Below are 24,663 nucleotides of genomic sequence, written 5' to 3' on the forward strand. Positions count from 1 at the left end.
AACAAATTACAAGAAATTTGCTCATCTCTAATTCTTGCCTATATGACACCCATTAACGTTCATTATATTTTATATGTACTATTTGCTGAAGGCAAAGGACCTGTTATAATTTTTAGAACATCACTGTAGGATCAAGCTAAAATGTATGTTCCTTTTACTTCTACACTGTCTAATAGTTCCTCTAATTATTCCTTATTTCAGAAAAAAACTGTTATATTGGGGCCTCAAGAAAAAGAAAAATTAGAAGAAAGGACTCAGGAAATTTACATGAATTGGAAAGAAGCTCAAGAAGTCAAGCAAAAACTGGAAAAGGAGGATTCTGAATGGCAAGAAACTTGTATGATTTGTTTATATTATATATTTTTTAATTGTATGTAATTGAAATAACTGTCCATCGATGATATTTGCAAAATTACTTAATAGAAAAAAAATGCATATAAAAAGTAAAATATAAAGACTGAATGTAGGGTATATACTGCGGACATAAATGGATAATGGCAGAAGATGATGAGCTTTCAAAAATATTTTGGCATACTATGTCAGAGATGTGTCTGCTATATTTCACTGTGTGGCCACCCAGTGGTTGTGATGTGGATTGCAGCCTGTCAATGGTTTTGCTATCATATTGTGATATTGCATTGTCCTCAAAGTGTAACTGCCATTCATTTTTTGATTTTTGTAATGTACTTTAATTGCTGAAATCATTAATTTTGTATTAAAAAAATAACTCTAAAGTGGCCCATTTTGAGCCTTAGCAACGCTCCTCTGTCTTCTGTTTACATAACAGTGGAGACCTACACTGACTGTGTTATGTAAACAGAAGACAGAGGAGCATTGCTAAGGCGCAAAATGGGTCACTTTAGAGCAATTTTTCTAATAGAAATGTACGATTTCAGTAAATAAAGTATATTGCAAAAATGGTCAGTATCACTGCCCCTACACATTACACAAATAAAAAAAAAAGAATGACAGTTACACTTTAAAGTGATTGTTCAGGATTTAACTGGTGATCACCTATCATCAGGATAGGCTGATCATGTAAAAGAAGATACATTTTAGGGAAAGTAGAGAAGGCGGCAGATAAGCACATCTGGTGGAAACATTTTTGCACACGTGGTGTTGAAATAGTTGCAAACATTCAGTTTGTGAATTTTTCATACCAGAAAACTGGTGAAATTATAAGATAAATAAGGCCCACATTTGTGTGTGATGCTGTAAGTCTTAGGCCTCATGCAATTCCTGTACAATATACAGCCAACATGCATTTCAGTGTGGACATGCATACTTCGATATTTTCCGATGGCAGTATACAGTGCCTTGCAAAAGTATTCACCCCCCTTGACTTTTTTTGTGTTTTGGTGCCTCACAACCTGGAATTAACATGGATTGTTTGAGGACTTGCTTAATTTAATTTACAGAATATGCCCACAACTTTAAAGATGTTTTTTTTTTTTTTTTGTGAAGCAAACAACAAATAGGACAAAATAACAGAAAAAGTCAATGTGCATAACTATTCACCCCCTAAAGTCAATACTTTGTAGAGCCACCTTTTGCGGCATTTAGAGCTCCAACTCACTTTCGATAAGTCTCTTTGAGCTTGCCACATCTTAGAACTGAGATTTTCGCCCATTTCTCCTTGCAAAACTGGTCCAGCTCATTCAAGTTGGATGGTTCGTGTTTGTGAACAGCAATCTTTAAGTCTGACCACAGATTTTCTATTGGATTGAGATATGGGGTTGGACTAGGCCATTCCAACACATTTGCATGCTTCCCCTTAAACCACTCAAGTGTTGCTTTAGCAGTGTGTTTGGGATCATTGTCCTGCTGGAGGGGGAACCTCCGTCCTAGCCTCAGATCACGCACAGAGTGGGACAGATTTTGCTCAAGAATATCCCTGTATTTATCACCATCCATCTTTCCCTCAACTCTGACCAGTTTCTCAGTCCCGGCTGCTGGAAAAACATCCCCACAGCATGATGCTTCCACCACCATGTTTCAATGTGGGGATGATGGTCTTTGGGTTATGTGATGTGTTGGGTTTGCACCAGACATAGCGTTTTCTTTGATGGATGAAAAGTTAAATTTTAGTCTCATCAGACCAGAGCACCTTCCTCCATACATTTTGGGAGTCTCCCACATGCCTTTTCGCAAACTCACAATGTGCAGTTTTGTTTTTAGCTGAAAGTAATGGCTTTCTTCTGGCCACTCTGCCATAAAGCCCAACTCTATGGAACGTATGGCTTATTGTCGTCCTATGTACAGATACCCCAGTCTCTGCTGTGGAACTCTGCAGTTCCTCCAGGGTTACCTTAGGTCGCTGTGCTGCCTCTCGGATTAATGCCCTCCTTACCCGGTCCGTGAGTTTTGGTGGGCGACCGTCTATTGGCAGGTTTGCTGTTGTGCCATGTTCTTTCCATTTGGTTATAATAGATTTGATGGTGCTCTTGGGGATAATCAGAGATTTGGATATTTTTTTATAACCTAACCCTGACTTGTACTTCTCAACAACATTGTCCCTTACTTGTTTGGAGAGTTCCTTGGTCTTCATGGCAGTGTTTGGTTAGTGATGCCTCTTGCTTAGGTGTTGCAGCCTCTGGGGCCTTTCAAAAAAGGTGTGTATATGTAATGACAGATCATGAGACACTTAGATTACACACAGGTGGACATCATTTCACTAATTATATGACTTCTGAAGGTAATTGGTTGCACCAGAGCTTTTTATGGGCTTCCTAACAAAGGGGTGAATACATACGCACATGCCAGTTTTCTGTTTTCTATTTCTGAACAATAGTTTTATTTATATATCTTTCTCATTTCACTTCACCAACTTAGACGATTGTGTTCTGATCCATTATATAAAATTCAGATTAACAAAACATTGAACTTAAGGCTGTAATGTAACAAAATACGAAAAAAGTCAAGGGGGTGAATACTTTTCCAAGGCACTGTATGGCAGTGTTTATTTATTTGGAGATCTCAAGTCATAAACAAAAAGTGGCATATTGTATGCCAAGTATCTCATCCAGGCTGGAACAGCAATGCAATTATGGATTGTGCACCACAATGTGGAATCACATATATAGCCATAATCATATTTTCCCTCTTGGCACATAGACTGGACATATAACTGGAATGGAATGGTAAATGTTTAAACCGTTTTGGTTTTCTATCAATAAAAAAATAAACCAATAAATCAATAGCCGTGATGTGTTATGGGCACTAATAGAGATAACACAGTCATAAAACTAGGGGTCCAAAATGTATAAGCAAAACTGAGAAACCCTAATTTAACAGGAGAGACATATGACAGTATGATGACCGACATGCTATAAGGATGAATGGTGTCCTTCCTACTTCTGACTAGTCAATACTTTCTACAATTATTTCCTCAAATATCTACTTAGAACAATCTGCAAATATTCATTGTAGTGTTGCCAATGTTCTCTCATAGTTCCTCTATCTGCCAAGGGTGACTGAAGGACAACTACTATAGTTACCATTTTCTTGGGTGCTGCCAGCCATGTGTTTGTGCTGTGTGAAGAATGGGTTCACAGATTCCACCCAGTAGGTCAATTTGCTTGTTTGTTCTCCTTCAGATAACATCTTGTACCAAAAAAAGCTAGAACTAGGATCAAAAGATGTCTGCAGCCATAACTAGTATAGTAATGTGATATATGAAAGGTGGAAGCACATGTCTTTAGTTAGTGTCCAAACCACGTTATCCTCTTAGGGAATCATGAGACATGTTATATGATGTTATTCTCTACCTACATAGTTTATGAGATCCATTCTTCACTGGAAAATTAATGTAAAATGTTTGCTTTGGTTTCATTCTTGCAATACAAGAAAATCTACACAATTATGTTTCATGATTTTTCACATATAGCATACTGGTGGTGACAACGCGACCATGTAGTAAACACCTATGCTGTTTTATTTCTTTCTTTTTAGTGAGAAAGTCAAAGGCAGCTGACGAGAGGAGGCGATCTATGGCTAAGCAGGCTCGAGATGATTACAAGAGATTGTCAATGCAGGCCATTGAAAGAGGCACTGTTGCAGAAAAAGCCAAAAATTTTGGGGGTGAAATAAAACGCCCCCCTCTACCACCAAAACCAAGACCAGCTAAAACAATAGATAGCAACTCCGGAATAAACAGGTAATATATACCAAATAAATACTTATTCCATTGTAACATTCATCTTAAAGTCTTAAGTATGTATTCCATAAAAAGTCTTATGTTGTGAAGAACATCTTTATTTCAATTACTATATTGAGGCAAGTATTAACTCCTTCAGCCACCGTGACCTACCCGTATGTCATAGTGGCTAAGGGCTTGTATGAAGCGGGCTGCTGATGTAAGCCCACTCCATAAATAGTGGGTGCCGGTTGTATAATACAGCAGGCGTTAGGCTGCAATGACCAGGATCGGGAATGATGCTAAAACCATTCATTTAACCCCACAGATGCCACATTCAACAGCGATCGCGGCATCTGTGAGGTAAGGCAGAGGGAAGCGGCTCCCGCAGTTCCTGCAGTGAAAGTGTGGGGCTCCAATCAGTTACTATGACAGCCTGGGTGCTGCTGAAGCTTCCCAGGTCTGTCATGGTAAGCTTCCTGCTAAACTGTGCACAATGTACAGCTCAGCAGGGAGTGCATCAGAATCTCATTCACCCTAATAGATCTATACAATGAATGGGACAAGGGATTAAAAGATCGCAGATTAGCCCCATTTAACAGGTATTATCTCATTTGTTTAACCTGCCGCAGTCCCCATGTGGAATCAGCATCATGAAGGGACATCATCTGTCATATGAACAGCAAGGCAGATTCCCGTTGAAAACAATGGGACACAAATGTCATGCAGATTTCGCTGCCACTTGCTTATTAGTTTCTATGGTCGACGTTTAATTGTATGTGCTCATTTTCATAACTAATCTGCAATGTTGTGTAATGAGTGATATATTGTTGAACATTTAATAAGTGGTGATGATGAGAATCAGAGAATGGACTAAAACGAGGATAGACTAGATTTATCAAAAATGGAAACAAAACCAGGCATTGTGGCTCATAAAAACCAACCAGACTAGTTTTTATTTTCCAGAGGAAATCAAGAAACATAGACAGGATTCACTTCATAATCATAACTATTCATGTATTGTCATTACAGTGCAACAAAAAGATGACAAGGTGCACCCTAAGGGCGCTAATTTTTTTCTCCCACCTCTGATAATAGTTAATGTCTGTCCTATTAAAAGGTTGTCCAGGATTAGAAAAACATGGCTGCTTTCTTTCGAAAACAGCACCACACCTGTATACAGGTTGTGTATGGTATTGAAGGTCAGCCCTGGTCACTCGGCTGGAGCTGTGCTGAAATATCAGACACAACCCCAGACAAGTGTGGTTTGGTTATTGAGAAAATCAACCATATTTATAGAATTCTGAACAACCCCTTTAATGAGGTTGGCCAGTGCCGGGAACAGCACATACATGCAGTTAGTGCTATTCATTATTAAAGGGGTATTCCGGTAAAGTAACTTAGTTTTTGAAAAACTGCATTATGGCTGCAAGCTGTGACCCAACCAGAACCTATTCCTATACATATAACCAGAGCTGCAATGACCAATGGATTCAATTTACCTTCAATCCATTTGTCTAGCTCCTGTGTGAGCCTGCAACACACTGAGAGTATCATGGCGCCTGATCTTCCCTCACAAAACTACAATCCCCACAATCCCTAGCTTTCCTGCTGTGAGTGTTGATGTTCATTGATTGGCTGCCTGATATACAGTCCGGCCACGCCACCTCTACTCAGTAATCACCAGCACACTAACACTCCCTTTGTTTCACAAGACATTTAGTTAGAGAACTGATAGCAACACACTGAGCATGCTCGACCTGACAAAGGCTGAGAACTACAGGTCGATGTCATGGTAATATAAGAGGAAACACAGTGGGTAGCAAAGGAAGAAAACTACTTTTATAACTACTGAACAGTAAATATGTGAAATTTTCATTATATTAGGTAATTATTGAAGATGAATTAGTCTAAAACACAAGTTATACAGGGAGTGCAGAATTATTAGGCAAGTTGTATTTTTGAGGATTCATTTTATTATTGAACAACAACCATGTTCTCAATGAACCCAAAAAACTCATTAATATCAAAGCTGAATATTTTTGGAAGTAGTTTTTAGTTTGTTTTTAGTTTTAGCTATTTTAGGGGGATATCTGTGTGTGCAGGTGACTATTACTGTGCATAATTATTAGGCAACTTAACAAAAAACAAATATATACCCATTTCAATTATTTATTTTTACCAGTGAAACCAATATAACATCTCAACATTCACAAATATACATTTCTGACATTCAAAAACAAAACAAAAACAAATCAGTGACCAATATAGCCACCTTTCTTTGCAAGGACACTCAAAAGCCTGCCATCCATGGATTCTGTCAGTGTTTTGATCTGTTCACCATCAACATTGCGTGCAGCAGCAACCACAGCCTCCCAGACACTGTTCAGAGAGGTGTACTGTTTTCCCTCCTTGTAAATCTCCAATTTGATGATGGACCACAGGTTCTCAATGGGGTTCAGATCAGGTGAACAAGGAGGCCATGTCATTAGATTTTCTTCTTTTATACCCTTTCTTGCCAGCCACGCTGTGGAGTACTTGGACGCGTGTGATGGAGCATTGTCCTGCATGAAAATCATGTTTTTCTTGAAGGATGCAGACTTCTTCCTGTACCACTGCTTGAAGAAGGTGTCTTCCAGAAACTGGCAGTAGGACTGGGAGTTGAGCTTGACTCCATCCTCAACCCGAAAAGGCCCCACAAGCTCATCTTTGATGATACCAGCCCAAACCAGTACTCCACCTCCACCTTGCTGGCGTCTGAGTCGGACTGGAGCTGTCTGCCCTTTACCAATCCAGCCACGGGCCCATCCATCTGGCCCATCAAGACTCACTCTCATTTCATCAGTCCATAAAACCTTAGAAAAATCAGTCTTGAGATATTTCTTGGCCCAGTCTTGACGTTTCAGCTTGTGTGTCTTGTTCAGTGGTGGTCGTCTTTCAGCCTTTCTTACCTTGGCCATGTCTCTGAGTATTGCACACCTTGTGCTTTTGGGCACTCCAGTGATGTTGCAGCTCTGAAATATGGCCAAACTGGTGGCAAGTGGCATCTTGGCAGCTGCACGCTTGACTTTTCTCAGTTCATGGGCAGTTATTTTGCGCCTTGGTTTTTCCACACGCTTCTTGCGACCCTGTTGACTATTTTGAATGAAACGCTTGATTGTTCGATGATCACGCTTCAGAAGCTATGCAATTTTAAGAGTGCTGCATCCCTCTGCAAGATATCTCACTATTTTTGACTTTTCTGAGCCTGTCAAATCCTTCTTTTGACCCATTTTGCCAAAGGAAAGGAAGTTGCCTAATAATTATGCACACCTGATATAGGGTGTTGATGTCATTAGACCACACCCCTTCTCATTACAGAGATGCACATCACCTAATATGCTTAATTGGTAGTAGGCTTTCGAGCCTATACAGCTTGGAGTAAGACAACATGCATAAAGAGGATGATGTGGTCAAAATACTCATTTGCCTAATAATTCTGCACGCAGTGTATTTATGGTAACCAGAATACCCCTTTAAACTATCAGCATTGATGTCTGGAATTTTAACCCCTTAGTGACCACCCATACGCCTTTTTTACGTCACTAAGGGGCCTTAGGCTGGGCCTCTGCTTTTTTATGGTGGCCCAGTCTAAGCGCTGCACTGGTCCCCCATGCAGCAGGGAGCAGGGGCCCATCTCTCACATGAGAGACGCAGCTCTTCTCTAACAGCCCGGACCGGCAGGAGTGCCGATCTGGGCTGTTTAACACTTTACATGGCGCCCGCCGCAGGTAAAGTGTTGACAGAAGGAGCGGACTCCCTCTATCTCCCATTGGCACCCCGCAAATGCGATCGTGGGTGCCGATGTGTGTGAAGGCTGGCTGGGGTCTCGTGTAGGCCCTAGATGAGCCTTTAGTAATTTCCAGCAGGCTGCACCTCTCTGGCGCAGCCTGCTGGTCAATGTCAGAATAGCACTGACATTAAAATGCAATGCACTACAGGAATAATGCATTGCATTTCAAAATCAATCAAAAAGCTGAATGTTATAGTCCCCTTGTGGGACTACTAAGTGGTAAAAAAAAGTTTAAAAAAAATAATAATCTAATCCCATTAAAAAAATTAAGCTTTTTTTCTCATTGATAATACGTTTTTCAATAAAAAAAAAATTCCATCATATGTTTGGTTTTGCTGCATTCGTAATGACCCAGACTACATAAATATCACGTAAATTATCCCCTACGGTGAACGCCATAAAAAAAAAAACATTTAATAAAAAGTCAGAATTGCTCATTTATTCTTAATTGCCACTGAAAAATGTAATAACAGGCAATCAAAAAGTGCCATTTACTCCAACATGACACCAATGAAAAATAAAAGTCGTCCTGCATAAATCAAGCTCTCATACAACTCCATAAAAAGAATAATAAAAAAGTTCTTGGATCTTGGGAAGCGTCAATGCAAAAACATTTTTTTCTTTAAAAAAAAAAAGGTTTTTTTTGCAAAAAAGTAGTAAAATGTAAAAATAACTATATGTATTTGGTATCACTGTAATCGTACTGACCCAGAGAAAAAAGATATTATGTTATTTATATAGAAAAATGAACGCCGTAAAATTTATAACGTAAAAACCCTGTGGCAGTATTGCCGTTTTTCCTATCTCCCTCGCAGAAAGAGTTAATAAAAGTTAATCAGAAAGTTATGTGTACCCCAATATGTCGCCATTTAAAACTACAACTTGTTCCGCAAAAAACAATCCCTCACAAAGCTATATAGACGGAAAAATTAAAAAATTATAGCTCTTAGAACGTGACAATGAAAAAAGGGAGAAAACGCTTGGTCAGTAAGGCCCAAAACAGACTGGTCACTAAGGGGTTAATAGAAAAGTTAATGTTTACAGGCAAGCCTCCCGACCTGCGAGCTGGCTCTGTGCTGGGAACATGGCCGCTGATTGAGGATCCCACCATCAGCGGCCTCCATTCTGTTATACCGGGGATGGAGAGGGGAACTGGCACATGCGCAGTCTGTCCCAGTGCTGATAGTATAATAATGCATGTATGTACTGTTACCAGCTCATGTGCAACTAGCAACATAAAGGGACCAACCCCTTCAACTGCAGTAAGACCACTTTGCCAAAGGCAAAGCAAAATGCCTATAGGTCCTGGTACAAATAATATCTTCCTTTTTCAAATCTGTGTATATATCAAACGAGTGGGGACATGGGCTTATTCAACATGAATAATGCAGCCATATACTATACATATAAATAATGGCACTATATAGTGTACACTAATAATCTGACCATATGCTGTAAACACAATGGAAGATTTAGGAAACTGTCTAAGGCCCCTTTCACACGGGCGAGTATTCCGCGCGGATGCGATGCGTGAGTTGAACGCATTGCACCCGCACTGAATCCTGACCCATTCATTTCTATGGGGCTGTGCACACGAGCGGTGATTTTCACGCATCACTTGTGCGTTGCGTGAAAATCACAGCATGCTCCTCTTTGTGCGTTTTTCACGTAACGCAGGCCGCATAGAAATGAATGGGGTTGCATGAAAATCGCAAGCATCCGCAAGCAAGTGCGGATGCGGTGCGATTTTCACGCACGGTTGCTAGGAGACGATCGGGATGGAGACCTGATCATTATTATTTTCCCTTATAACATGGTTATAAGGGAAAATAATAGCATTCTGAATGCATAGTACAATAGGGCTGGAGGGGTTAAAAAAAATTAAAAAAATTTTTTAACTCACCTTAATCCACTTGATCGCGCAGCCCGGCTTCTCTTCTGTCTTCTTCTTTGCTGTGTGCAGGAAAAGGACCTGTGGTGACGTCACTCCGGTCATCAGATGATCCATCACCATGGTAAAAGATCATGTGACGGACCATGTGATGACCGGAGTGACGTCACCACAGGTTCTTTTCCTGCACACAGCAAAGAAGAAGGCAGAAGAGAAGCCGGGCTGCGCGATCAAGTGGATTAAGGTGAGTTAAATTATTATTTATTTATTTTTAACCCCTCCAGCGCTATTGTACTATGCATTTTGTATTCAGAATGCTATTATTTTCCCTTATAACCATGTTAGAAGGGAAAATAATACAATCTACAGAACACTGATCCCAAGCCCGAACTTCTGTGAAAAAGTTCGGGTTTGGGTACCAAACATGCCGATTTTTCTCACACGCGTACAAAACGCATTACAATGTTTTGCACTTGCGCGGAAAAATCGCGCATGTTCCCGCAACGCACCCACACCTTTTCTCGCAACGCCCGTGTGAAAGAGGCCTAAGAGAAAAACTGTGTCTGCTGCCCATAGCAACCAATCACAGCACAGTTTTCATTGCTTAAACTGTTCTGTTAAAATGAAAGCTGCTCTGTGATTGGTTTTCTTTTAGACGGTTTCATAAATCGGCCCCGTTGCCTCCATAAACTGTACAGCAGTTGCTTTCTCGCTGGTTTGTGCAGCCTAAATCTCGTCACATCACAATGCTCTTGCCAGAGCGTTAAAAGATTATGGAAAGGAGAAAAGACAAAAAACACAGCGCCTCATGTGTGGTACCGCCTTATAGAAAATATAAAATTATGGTGCGTATTTCGCTTACCGGATTCTGTTGTGAAAAGTCACAACAGCTGGATGTGCCTTAGCTGGTATATTTCCCCACCAGCATTAGGGGATGCCGTGCTGCTGCCTGGGTCTTTTCCTGTCCAAATGGTTCCAGGGAAATAGATATGCAGAAATTCTTAAAAATGTCAGACCACTATCCGGCGCTGCAGGCATAGAAATCAGTCCTTGAGATGAGTAAGATTCTTTTTATTATAGTCAATGCGTTTCAAGGGCAAAGGGCCCCCTTCGTCAGTATATTGTCCTGACGAAGGGGGCCCTTTGCCCTTGAAACGCGTTAACTATAATAAAAAGAATCTTACTCCTCTCAAGGACTGATTTCTATGCCTGCAGCGTCGGATAGTGGTCTGACATTTTTAAGAATTTCTGCGTTAAAAGATTATGGTCACAGACCACAAAACATACAGTATGTCCTCCCCCTAAAACAATATGCAAACAGTATACAGTATATCAAAGTATACCACTTATACTAGGAACAAGTATTACCCCTACAGTGAGTACATGAAAAATGCATAATGACATGCTGACATCCCCTGCATGGTGTTGGCATCCAAAGACGCAGCGATAGGGCAAGGTCCATCATAGGCTTGAACTGCATCAGCATCCTAAGGATATGGATATTGTTAAAACTGCCTCTTGACCATGTATCCAGGGCATTGTACTAAAGGGACCAGTGCTAGGGTATTGGGTATTGGGAGATAGTTGGACAAAAAAAGCTTCCTTTAAAAGAAAGATTGTCCGGGGATGAAAGATCGTTCTTTGAAAGTGCAAAGGGCCGACGGTGAAGGGCGTCTGGGGTATCCCTTGCCCCTTAGGAGGTTTCTACGAAATATGTCCCTCTTATAGAGCAAGTAAATGTGATGCCAGTTGCAGTTAAGCAATGAGGACATGGAGTCCCCTTTGTAGATGGTAATGTTGGTACCCGGGGTAGGATTGCCAGAGTGGTGTAGAGTAGCCTACAATGTCTCTGTAGATGTTGTATACACGTGTCACGGTGTTCCTACCTAGATATCCTTGGATCCTAGATGTGATGTAGTCCGAAGCAGTGCAAAAAGGGTAGTTGAACTTGGATGATAAATAAGTAGAATAAATGGAGTCCAGACTTGTAGTAACGTTGAACACAGCTTTACTTGGCATAAACGGTAATCCAAACAGTTTCCAACTGTTATCTTGGTCATCAGCAGGTATTGACTTAAATGGCAGGCAAGCGCTTCTCTGCAACAATCTCAGCTCTGCTATGCTAGCTGGAGTAAATAGGAACTTTTCCTCTTCTGCTGGAACTTAGGTTAGCTGTCTGTAATCTGTCTCTTACTTTAATCCTAGGAACTTCTTGTTCTGGCTTTGAGTACCTCAAGCTCTAGCTTCAGCTTGGATGAAGGCAATGCAAGCCCAGGAGGGGACAAGAAACCATGTAGACTTCAGAGGCTGAGACAGTGCTCTGCTAGCCAACACATAACCTTTCCCCAGGAGGGGGTAGGCTAGACTGCACACTTACTAACTAACTCTTCCCTCTCTAAAGAGGGCTGGAAGGAAACTAGAAGGTTCCTCTCCAGGGAAACTAACACTGCCGATGTTTCTGCCACCTGCTGGTGAACCAGGCACATTACATGTTAACATAACATTGGCAAGGAAATTCATATACACACATTGCAGGAAATTACATAAAATATCAGAAATGACGCAGGATGCGCCAACCAAGATAGTGGGGGTACAAAGGAGGTGGTAATGCCCACTCTGGGTCATTACAAAAGAACATTACTGGCCCCCTTTAGTATTGTGTTATTTGTAATCATTTGACTGTATGACAAAGAAATACAGTAGTGGTGAAATGACAATGGTACAGTAATTCTATGGGTCACTTTGTCAATTAAAAAATAATTCTTTGGGTAGACTGTTATCCAGTCAAGTATTAGTAATGTCTACTTTTATATCGTTTAGATCAGAGAGGAGGCAGGGCATAAGAAGAGTAAACTCCAGCAGCACTCGTGAGAATATAATCAAATGGTTTAAAGAAGAGCAGCTTCCTCTGCAGGCAGGATGGGACAGAAGTGGAACCTGCATGGCACCTTGGTTTCATGGTAAGCAGTGGTTACAGATACTGTCTTTAAAGGGTTGTCTAACCCTTTACACCTGATGGCTTATCCTCAGGATAGGCCATGACTGTCAGATCAGCTGTTCTGCAGTAGCTCCAGTGGTGGAACTCAGTGACAGGACTAACCAGCTATGTCCATTGTGAATAGAAGTAGTTCTGCAGTGACCAGCTCTGTCCACCACACAATGGACGAAGCTGTGTAGTTCCAGCATCAAGTTCCGGCACTGGAGCTACTGCAGGTATCATCCTCCTGTTGGTCATATTCTGAGTATAGGCTATCACTTGTACACACTTGGACAACCCCTTTAAAGCCACTTGGCTCCTGCAGCCATCTATAATACACATTAGCTTAATGGATATAACTTTTATAGTTATTGGGCTATCGATGTACTTTTTGTATGATCTTTTTTGTGGTCACTGCAGGTTTCTTTTTTATAATTTTATAACAATTTCCATTTTCCTTTAAGAACATTTAGGTTTATAATTTACATTCTAATAAATTTTTCTAGTAATCATGTTACCCTACTTATCCTACCCTATATGTTTTATTTGCGTTCATCATATTTCATTAGTTTAGATGTACTACATGTCTGTAAATGGTAATTCTGTCAGGTCAAGCACTGGGACAATTATTATTAGGATCATTTTGTGTGTATTTATTTTTTTTTTTATATTTTTTTTTTAACTTTTTATAGTCTGTACATCACAGCAGTCCAGTTACGGGGGAAATCAGCCCAGCTCAAGTGGTAGCAGTGCTATTCCATACAGAGCACTCATAGAGCAATGTGTACATGAGAACAGAGAAGACAGAAGTAGTGACTTCTCTCCAGAATGCTCGGCAATAAAAGACATTTAGATGCCTGATCAATTAGTGAGCAGCCTTAAATGGGCAGTATTAAGGACCTTGTCTGCCTGCTGTATATAATGCTGTGAGAAAGTATTTTTCCCTTCCCAGTTTCTTCTATTTTGCATATTTGACACACTTGAATGTTCCAGATGATCAAAATGCATGTAATCAACAAAATGCTGTTTCTAAATGATGACTTCATTTACTGAAGGAAAAATGATGTTTGGACCTACCTGGCCCTATGTGAACAAGAACTTGTCCTTTTAGCTGCTAAATCAACCAGTTTCACTAGCCACACCCAGGCATAATTACCTCCAGGCTTGCTAAAAGTCACTTAAATAGAACTCGTCTGGCAACGTGAAGCAGGCTAAAAGATCTCAAAAAGCAGGACATAATTCCATAATCTAAAGAGATTCAAACACATAAGCGAAACAAAGTAATTGGAATTTACCAGTCTGAAAGTGGTTAGTTATTCCTAAGGCTCTCGGACTACATTGAACCACAGTGAGAGCCATTTCCAGAAAAGTACAAAACTTGAAACAGTGGTGAGCCTTCCCAAGAGAGGCTGGCCTACCAAGATTTATCCAAAAGCAGATGAATGATTCATCCAGGACATCACAAAGAACCCAGACGAACATCTAAAGTCCTCAAATGCCTCAGTTAAGGACAATGTGCATGACTCCACAATAACGCCTCTTTCACACAACCGTTGTTCCGTTTTTTGTTTCCGTTGTGTTTTCGTTTCTGTTCCGTTTTTCCGTATGGCATATACAGTATACAGTAATCACATAGAAAAAATTGGGATGGGCATAACATTTTCAATAGATGGTTCTGCAAAAACGGAACGGATACGGAAGACATACGGATGCATTTCCGTATGTGTTCCTTTTTTTTGACTTGAATGGAGCCTCGAAAAGTGATTTGCGGGCAATAATAGGACATGTTCTATCTTTCAACAGAACGGAAAAACGGGAATATGGAAACAGAATGCATACGGAGTACATTCTGTTTTTTTTGCGGAACCATTTAAATGAATGGTTCCGTATACGGACTGTATACGGAACGCAAAAAACGTCTGTAAACGGAAAAAAAAAAACGGTCATGTGAAAGAGGCCTAAGGCCTCATGCACACGACCGTTGTGTGCATCCATGGCCGTTGTGCTGTTTTCCGTTTTTTTTCGCGGACCCATTGACTTTCAATGGGTCCGTGGAAAAAACGGAGAGTGCACCGTTTGGCAGCCGCATCCGTTTCCTGGCCGTGAAAAAAATATGACCTGTCCTATTTTTTTCACGGCCAACGGTTCACGGACCCATTCAAGTCAATGGGTCCGTGAAAGAACACGGATGCACACAAGATTGGCATCCGTGTCCGTGATCCGTGGCCGTAGGTTAGTTTTTATACAGACGGATCCGAAGATCCGTCTGCATAAAAGCTTTTTCAAAGCTGAGTTTTCACTTCGTGAAAACTCAGAACCGACAGTATATTCTAACACAGAAGCGTTCCCATGGTGATGTGGACGCTTCTAGTTAGAATACACTACAAACTGTGTACAAGACTGCCCCCTGCTGCCTGGCAGCACCCGATCTCTTACAGGGGGCCGTGATCAGCACAATTAACCCCTTCAGGTGCGGCACCTGAAGGGGTTAATTGTGCTGATCACGGCCCCCTGTAAGAGATCAGGGCTGCCAGGCAGCAGGGGGCAGACCCTCCCCCCCTCCCCAGTTTGAATATCATTGGTGGCCAGTGCGGCCCCCCCCCCTCCCTCCATTGTAATAATTTTTGGTGGCACAGTGTGCGCCCCCCCCCCCTCCCTCTATTGTAATAATTCGTTGGTGGCACAGTGTGCGCCCCCCATCGGCCCCCCCTCCCTCTATAGCATTAACAACATTGGTGGCCAGTGTGCGGCCTCCCATCTCCCCCCCCCCCCCCCATCATTGGTGGCAGCGGAGTTCCGATCGGAGTCCCAGTTTAATCGCTGGGGCTCCGATCGGTAACCATGGCAACCGGGACGCTACTACAGTCCTGGTTGCCATGGTTACTTAGCAATAGTACAATAGTAGAAGATTCATACTTACCTGCTGCTGGCTGCTGCTGCGATGTTCGTGTCCGGCCGGGAGCTCCACCTACTGGTAAGTGACAGGGTCTGTGCGGCGCATTGCTAAATGAACTGTCACTTACTAGTAGGAGGAGCTCCCGGCCGGACACGAACATCGCAGCAGCAGCCAGCAGCAGGTAAGTATGAATCTTTTACTATTGTACTATTGCTAGTAACCCGCTGCCACCAATGATCTGGGGGGAAGGGGGGGGGGGAGATGGGAGGCCGCACACTGGCCACCAATGTTGTTAATGCTATAGAGGGAGGGGGGGCCAATGGGGGGCGCACACTGTGCCACCAACGATTTATTACAATAGAGGGAGGAAGGGGGGGGGGCGCACACTGTGCCACCAACGAATTATTACAATAGAGGGAGGAAGGGGGGGGGGGGGGCCGCACTGGCCACCAATGATATTCAAACTGGGGGGGGGGGGGGGGGTCTGCCCCCTGCTGCCTGGCAGCCCTGATCTCTTACAGGGGGATATGATAGTACAATTAACCCCTTCAGGTGCGGCACCTGAGGGGTTAATTGTGCTGATCACGGCCCCCTGTAAGAGATCGGATGCTGCTAGGCAGCAGGGGGCAGTCATGTACACAGTTTGTAGTATATTCTAACTAGAAGCGTCCCCATCACCATGGGAACGCCTCTGTGTTAGAATATACTGTCGGAAATGAGGTTTCACGATCTAACTCATATCCGACAGTATATTCTAACATAGAGGCGTTCCCATGGTGATGGGGACGCTTCAAGTTAAAATATACCATCGGATTGGAGAAAACTCCGATCTGATGGTATAAAAGGGACTCCAGACTTTACATTGAAAGTCAATGGGGACGGATCCGTTTGAAATTGCACCATATTGTGTCAACGTCAAACGGATCCGTCCCCATTGACTTGCATTGTAATTCAGGACGGATCCGTTTGGCTCCGCACGGCCAGGCGGACACCAAAACGACTTTTTTTTCATGTCCGTGGATCCTCCAAAAATCAAGGAAGACCCACGGACGAAAAAACGGTCACGGATCACGGGAAAACGGGACCCGTTTTTGCGGACCGCAAAAAAATACGTTCGTGTGCAGGAGGCCTAAGAAAGACACTCAGCAAAAATGACATGCATAGGAGAGTTGCAAAGAACTACTGTTGACCAAAAAGAACTCAAAGGCTTGCTTCACATTTGCCAAGAATCATCTAGATGACCGCAAAAACTTCCACGCCAAAACCAGGAGCCGAGAATACAGTTTTGCATTGAAGTAAACAGCCATTGATTAAAAAACTGCAATTAAAACCTGTCAGAAACCACAGCTGTGGCTAAGTCAAAGTCCTGAAGTGAATCTCATTTAGATGCTGTGGTAAGACCTTAAACAGGCAGTTCATGATCAAAAACTGTACAATATCGCCAAGTTAAAACAATTCTGCAAAGAGTGGGCCACAATCCCCCCACAGCAACGTAAAAGACTTCACAAGTTATCGCAAATGTACTGGCACAACCAGTTATTAGTTTTAAATGGGCGGTTACTGTAGGTTTTTGACTTAATCTTTATCGTCAATAAATGGAATGATCATTTAAAACCTGAAATCTTATTTTTCTTGTGTTGTCTTATATTAAAATTTGTTGGGTGATCTGAAACATTTTGAAATGTGGTAAATTAGCAAAAATAGAAGAAATTAGGCGAGGGGCAAAGAAAGACCAATTTTTATTTTTCCATCAATGAAGATTGTGAATTTGTGAGGGTTTGATTTTTGCGGGATGAGTTGTAGTCTTAGCTGTAGGCACACAATACAGTTACAATATGGTGACACCTAGTGGATTTCTATCAAATGTATACAGATGCTGGAATCTATATTATATCTATATCTATCTATGTATATATCTATTTTTCATTGTAAAATAAAAAATGCTCTTCTTTACTGATAACAGGTATTATATCTAGAGCTGAGTCAGAGGACTTATTAAAGAACCAAGTACCAGGAAGCTTTCTGCTCCGCGTAAGTGAAAAGATCCACGGCTACGTTCTCTCCTACCGCTCTAAAGACGGATACATGCACTTTCTCATAGATGCTTCTGGCACATCATATTTTTTATTGGGAGTAGATCAGATTCAGTATGGCACTCTGGCTGACCTTGTTGAGTACCACAAGGTAAGACAATTGTATTACAAACATAGATAGAGATTTATTATGAGGAAAATTTCTAAAGTCATTTTTGCGACTCCGCGTTACAATCATTTGCACCAAATGTATCAAATATCACAGGATGTTTGAAAAAATGTTAAGCATTTTTAAGTCTAAGAGGTTTATATACAAAGGTGTTTTTGGCATAAAAATGGGCAACATTTGGCAAAGATTGAATTTTCTACAAAAATGTTGGAAACTTTTAATGTTTTACGCTGCTCTTGTGGGAAGAGCTTAGTGGAAAGATGCGGGCCACCTCATCCTGACCCATTTAAAGGGGTTCTGCACTTTGTTTAAACTGATGATCTATCCTCTGGATAGATCATCAGCTTCTGATCGGCGGGGGTCCAACACCCGGGACCCCGCCGATCAGCTGTTTGAGAAGGCAGCGGCCTTCTCACTGTTTACCGCTGGCCGAGTGACTTCACTTGTATCAACTGGCCTGGGCGGGGCTAAGCACCATTTAAGGGAACTGAGCTTAGCCGCGCCCAGGCCAGTGATACTAGTCGTGAAGTCACTGGGCATGCTGTAAACAGTGAGAAGGCCGCGGCGCTGCTGGAGGGCCGCTGCCTTCTCAAACAGCTGATCGGCGGAAGGATATCCAGAGGATAGATCATCAGTTTAAACAAAGTGCAGAACCCCTTTAATATAATTTCTGCCAGGAATCTAGTGTAAATTAAAACTAAAAGCTATGCCAGCTCTTGGCTGGAGTAGGTTTCAGTTTCTGGCACACAGACCTCACAGATACGACAAATTTATTTAGAGGCCTGCGCCTCCTAATAAACTGGTTGCATGCAAAACACCAGTTTTTAGTAAATGACCCCCTAAGGGCACTTTGACACTTGCAGAAGAGTGATCCGGCAAGCAGTTACGTCACTGGAACTGCCTGCCGGATCCGTCAAAAAAACGTATACAAACTGATGGCATTAGTAAGACTGATCAGGATCCTGATCCGTCTTACAAATGCATTGAAATGCAGGATCCGTCTTTCCGGTGTCATCTGGAAAAACGGATCTGGCATTTATTTATTTTCCACATTTTTTTTGGTCTGCGCATGCGCAGACCGGAAGGACGGGTTCTGCATTCCGGTATTTTGAATGCCGGATCTGGCACTAATACATTTCTATGGTATTCAGGCAACTGTTCAGCTTTTTGACCGGAGATAAACCCGTAGCATGCTGCGTTTTTATGTCTGTCCTGATCAGTCAAAAAGACTGAACTGAAGACATCCTGATGCATCCTGAACGAATTACTCTTTATTCAGAATGCATGGGGATATGCCTGATCAGTTCTTTTCCGTTCTAGGGGCTCTATACCGGAACTCTATGCCGGAAAAGGAAAAACGCAAGTGTGAAAATACCCTAATACTTCTGATTGGAGATGTCACTCCAGTTTCTTCTTTATCTTCACTAGAGAAAGACTGCAGCTTTTTTTTTACTTTTTTTTTTTTAAGTCTGAAGTAGATGTCTTTTTTTCAGCCTTATAAACTATGTAAAGTCACAGTTGATGAATCTATCTTAAATCTTCTAACCACGTCTACTTTCCCACACGCTTTGCAAAAATGGAGTGAGCAAAGTAAAAATGCAAATGTCACAAAATCTTTGGTCAAGAAACCCCAAAAAGTCCTGTTTTGTGACACAAACAATCTTTAAAATTTTCCTTTTAATAGCGGGAAGATCAGGTTAATTAATATAAAATGTTTCCAGACTATAAATTATTCATTTCTTTCATTAAGATGAACAGTTATTTCACATTTAAAAAATATCATCCAATAAGTGTTCAACAGATAGAGTATGTTTCCGGTGTCAAGCTCTGAGGGTGCAGATGGGTCATGATGAAAGACTTGCATTTCACCAGAGAGATTTAAAGAAGTTGTTCACCTCTAGGGGCCTTTCTAGGAGACCCTTTCCCACCCTTAGACCTGTGGAATTATACTTACCTAATACCCGCCCGTGGGTTTCGGGCTCCATCACATCTCCACTACTTCTGCAGATTGCTGGTCTCCCTGCATCAACATCTAGTTTACATAGTAACATAATTTATAAAGGCTGAAAAATTACATATGTTTATCCAGTTCAACCTATTATCATGCAAATTTTATTCAGAGGAAGGCAAAAAAAACCTCCATGAGTTGGAAGCCGATTTTCCTCATTTTAGGAGAAACATTCCTTCACAAATCCAATCAGGTAATCAGAATAACTTAGTATACAGAAGAAGCAATCCAGCACCATATTTTCAAAAATCATCAATGAGATCACTGCACGGATTAACAGCTTGTTCATGTCCTTAGTAATGGACAACTTGAAAAAGGGGGAAGAATCCCGCATGTAGAATTAAATTCAATCCTTTCTTGCATAAACAGCATTAAAAAAAACGCACATCCTCAGTGTCCTCTGATGTGGTTTGACCCACAAGCAGTCTTAATCATGACCCTATTAATGAAATATGATGATGAACACAAATAAAATGTTTATGGTACGGTAAGTATGGTCTATAATTAAAACCGCTTGTCGTCAGAGGATACTGTGGATGTGCATTTTTAATGCTGTTTATGCAATAAAGGAATGAATTTTATTCTATAGGCTTTTTCAAGTTGTGCAATCAGAATAACTCCCTGGATCAACGACCCATCTCCAGAAATCTAATAACTATAACCTGTAATATTATTACACTCCAGAAATACATTGAGGCCCCTCTTGAATTCCTTTATTGTACTCACCATCACCACCTCCTCAGGCAGAGAGTTTCAAAGTCTCACTGCTCTTACAGCAAAGAATCCCCATCTATGTTAAAGGAGAAACCTTCTTTCCTCTAGACGTAGATGATGTCTCCTTGTCTCAGTCACAGTTTGCATGGGTCACATGGTCGCTGCACCAATGACTGGTCACAGTGTTGACGTGTCTCCCATGCATCATGTCACTGATGCATGGGGGACACGTCACTAGCTGGGCAGTCATTAGCTGCAGTTGCCACATGACCTGCGTCAAACTGGATGTTGACATGGGGAGACCAGCAATCTGCAGATGCAGTGGGGAAGCAAAGAGACTGAAACCCAGCCATGGGGATCAGCTAAGTATGATTCCCTCTGCAGGTCTGGCCATGCTGAGGAGATCTACCAGAAAGACCCCCAGCGGTGAACAATCCCTTTAAAGGGCTTCTGTCACCCCACTTTTTTTTGGGGTACTTATAATCCCTATACTGCGATTTATCCATACATAATGTAACTAATCATTTTGGTTCAGTAGATACTGCAAAAAACGTACTTTTATAATATGCAAATTACCTGTCTACCAGCAAGTAGGGCGGCTACTTGCTGGTAGCAGCCGCATCCTCTTCTCATAAAGACGCCCCCTCCTCATGTTGATTGACAGGGCCAGCGGACGCGCTCGTTCTCTGCTGGCCCTGTCGGCCGCTCCTTCCTCAGTGCGCCTGCGCCGGGTGTAAATGTGACGTCACCGGCACAGGCGCATTGAGAATGGAGCGGCCGAGCGAGCGTCCTCCCCTCAGTGCGCCTGCGCCGACTGAAGACAGGTACGGCGCCGGCGCCAGATTTTTAATGCAGACAGGGCCAGCAGAGAACGAGCGCGTCCGCTGGCCCTGTCAATCAACATGAGGCGGGGGCGTCTTTATGAGAGGAGGATGCGGCTGCTACCAGCAAGTAACCGCCCTACTTGCTGGTAGACAGGTAATTTGCATATTATAAAAGTGCGTTTTTTGCAGTATCTACTGAACCAAAATGATTAATTACATTATGTATGGATAAATCGCAGTATAGGGATTATAAGTACCCCAGAAAAAAAAAAGAGTTTAGTGGGGTGACAGAAGCCCTTTAAATCTCATTAATACACAGCACCCCTGCGCCCTCTCAGTGTCACCGCCAGCTCTCTGAGAAGGTCTGGCAGACGTTCTTCTGTACCTCTTGCATGTTCTTTGTTTTGGTTTCACTTTGTCATCGCCTTTCCTTCTCCCAGCTGTCACCTATTTACACTAATTGCCTCCCTTTATATTCCCTCCCATACTGCCTCACTTTGCGGTTTATACTACTTCCTGGATTGAAGTGATCACTGCTGGAGACTTCTGTTACTGCTTGTTCAGATAAGTCCTTTCTTGTATTGTGTTTCTTTGCTGGCTTGATTCTAGGTGAACCTGACTCCCTCCGTATTAAGTGCAGGGAGCCGGTGGTCGTGTCCCCTCACTATTATAGGGTTTTCAGGTGTCACACAGTCTAGGTACGAGGGCATGCAATCGTCTACCTCTGAGACCTTTTGTATGTGCTTAGCAGTCAGGGTGAGCTCTTAGGGTTTTACAGGGGTCACCTTTATGCTCCTTAGTTTGGGATCAAGCCAGTCGGATGTTTATCTATAACTTCCAGCTATCTGCTATATCATCCGTGACACTCAGCTTGTCACTGGAAATGTACACTATTTATTGAACACTTATTGGATGATATTTTCCAAATGCGAAAACACATATTCATCTTAATGAAAGAAATCAATAATTTATTGTGCCGGAAAGGCCCATGGATGTTAACAACTACTTTATTTTTTTTTAAGCCATAGAATAATAAAATTGGGTCATAATTATGAAAATTAATTTTGCCTTCCCATAGTCAAAGTACTTTCTATAGCAACTAGTTTAAATCCTGCTATAATATCATATTTTCTTAAATGAAAATACAGGTGCATCTCAATAAATTAGAATATCATCGAAAAGTCTATTTATTTCAGTCATTCAATTCAGAAAGTGAAACTCATATATTATATATAACAATATAGAGAAGCTGCACCAGCAACCTACTGGAGCCCAGTCTTTCAGTTACCAACTGAAAACCAAGTAAATCCGTAAAAAACAATCAGACTGGCTCACAGTATTTTTGCATTTATTAAAATTACTTTAATGACCCAATACAATGTTACACATATCCTAGTTAATTGTCAACATAACAGCATATATAAATAGGTACTGTAAATGCGGAGCTCTCGCATATACCTAAATGACAGGAGTACTCCAAATATGACCTCTGGTTTTGCTATGTGGTGTCCGTCTGCTACGTATTGAGATAGAATATCTCTAGTGTTCAGATAGTTTATCTGTTGATTTGCCTTGATCTAAACATAAATTGTTCAGCCACTATTCCGTTAGCGGTCGCTGATAGATAGTCTCAGCAACTATGTTGCTTAATATTGCGGTTAGTTTCCTACCTCCTGCCACGAGGTAGTCACTCTGCTCGTTCTTCGCGGCGTCTCACGTGATCCAACCAGAGAGTGCTTTGCTGGTCGGTGATGGTATCCACCTGCGCCGATCGAAGTAGCGGAAGTTGATGTAGCAGAGCCGCGCCGGTGTATTCGGCAAAGACGTCAATATTAGCACACCAATAAGTCAGTCCACTATAATGGTATTATACCGCTTGCACCGCTTGAGATTATGGCTGATATCGTGCTCACCCTTTTCAAACTGCATCCAGATGAGATGGTCAAGGCAAAAATCTTTTTAAAAAAAGATGAAAGCAGAAACAAAAATAACGCACCACTAGCTGGGTCAGGTTCACACTAGTTCGCACTAGACGCGTTTCGGAACCGTAGTTCCTTCCTCAGTAGGCAAATGTGTAATGCTGGATGTGGACAAACTAGACACGTCTTTATATCCCCTATTGGGTCAATTAGAAAATATGGTCTGGATTCCTGATTATGCAGCTGCCGGTCATTTGCAGACTGCATTCTCCTGAATCCCTCTTTAGACCAAAAGTGCTTATATAAATATATAATAGTTTAATAAATCATGAATATAAACAATATATAATACGAAGATACATATAAAATACAAAATCTATAAAAATGACAAAATCTATAAAAATGATGTTATACATATTATAAATGGATCTCAAGTTCATGGATCTGTATGTACTGATGGCGTGGATCTGTGAACATCAGCCACACCCAAGTCAACCACACCCAAGTCAACCACACCCAAGTCAATCATTCCTTGGTCATTTTCCCTATCCAAGGAAACACACCTTTCATCAGTCCCACACAAGGAGTTAGAAGTAGAAACACAGAAGTCAGACCCAGCACTGAATATGCGTCCAAAAATTTTCACAGCCCAAGCACAAATACACAATGTTTTTTCACTACAGAACACAACTACACGAAAAAGAGAACACGAAGAAGTAGAAATAAACGAGGGTCCGAAGCAAAAAATAGGCAAATCACAGGAGATAATATAATCAATTTAAGCACAAAAGAATTAACCCATTCACAAAAGTCACTATTATCAAAAGGTTTAAAATTTGCCCCTAGCACGAAGCTCAGTAAATTAGATTCTTACATCGGCATTGAAAAATACATTAAAAAACTATGCTGTAGAAAGTATTATATGAGGAACGATTCCCATCAATTAAACCAAATATCACCAGAATATCAGCATGTTGATGTGAAACTCAGATCCAAAATGTATCCTAAACAGGAATTGAGTAATGAAATGATCACATTTAGAGGGGCAGTAGAGGCAGATTTGAGAAGACTCAATCCAAAACAAAAAGCTAATACTAACCTTTCCCAACAAGAAATTAAGGCTATAAAGGAACTACAGAAAGATTTAGAGGTAACAATACGCCCAGCCGATAAAGGAGGGGCAATTGTGATCCTTGACACCGAAATGTATAACAAAGAATGTTTGAGACAGCTATCTGACACCACAACATATACACAATTATGTG

General features: G+C 41.6%; 1 protein-coding gene across 3 annotated transcripts in view; it reads left to right on the top strand.

Annotated features, from left to right (window-relative positions):
* Positions 1-24,663, top strand: part of SH2D4A (SH2 domain containing 4A) — a 141,984-nt gene that overhangs the window by 112,167 nt on the left and 5,154 nt on the right. For all 3 annotated transcript variants that reach the window (XM_040417901.1, XM_040417902.1, XM_040417900.1), the window contains 4 exons: positions 202-337; positions 3,952-4,156; positions 12,679-12,818; positions 17,695-17,915. In XM_040417901.1, the coding sequence (XP_040273835.1) occupies positions 202-337; positions 3,952-4,156; positions 12,679-12,818; positions 17,695-17,915 (702 nt within the window). The remainder of the gene's footprint in view (positions 1-201; positions 338-3,951; positions 4,157-12,678; positions 12,819-17,694; positions 17,916-24,663) is intronic.

This window comes from Bufo bufo, chromosome 2 (assembly GCF_905171765.1).
Source record: "Bufo bufo chromosome 2, aBufBuf1.1, whole genome shotgun sequence".
NCBI classification, from domain to species: domain Eukaryota; kingdom Metazoa; phylum Chordata; class Amphibia; order Anura; family Bufonidae; genus Bufo; species Bufo bufo.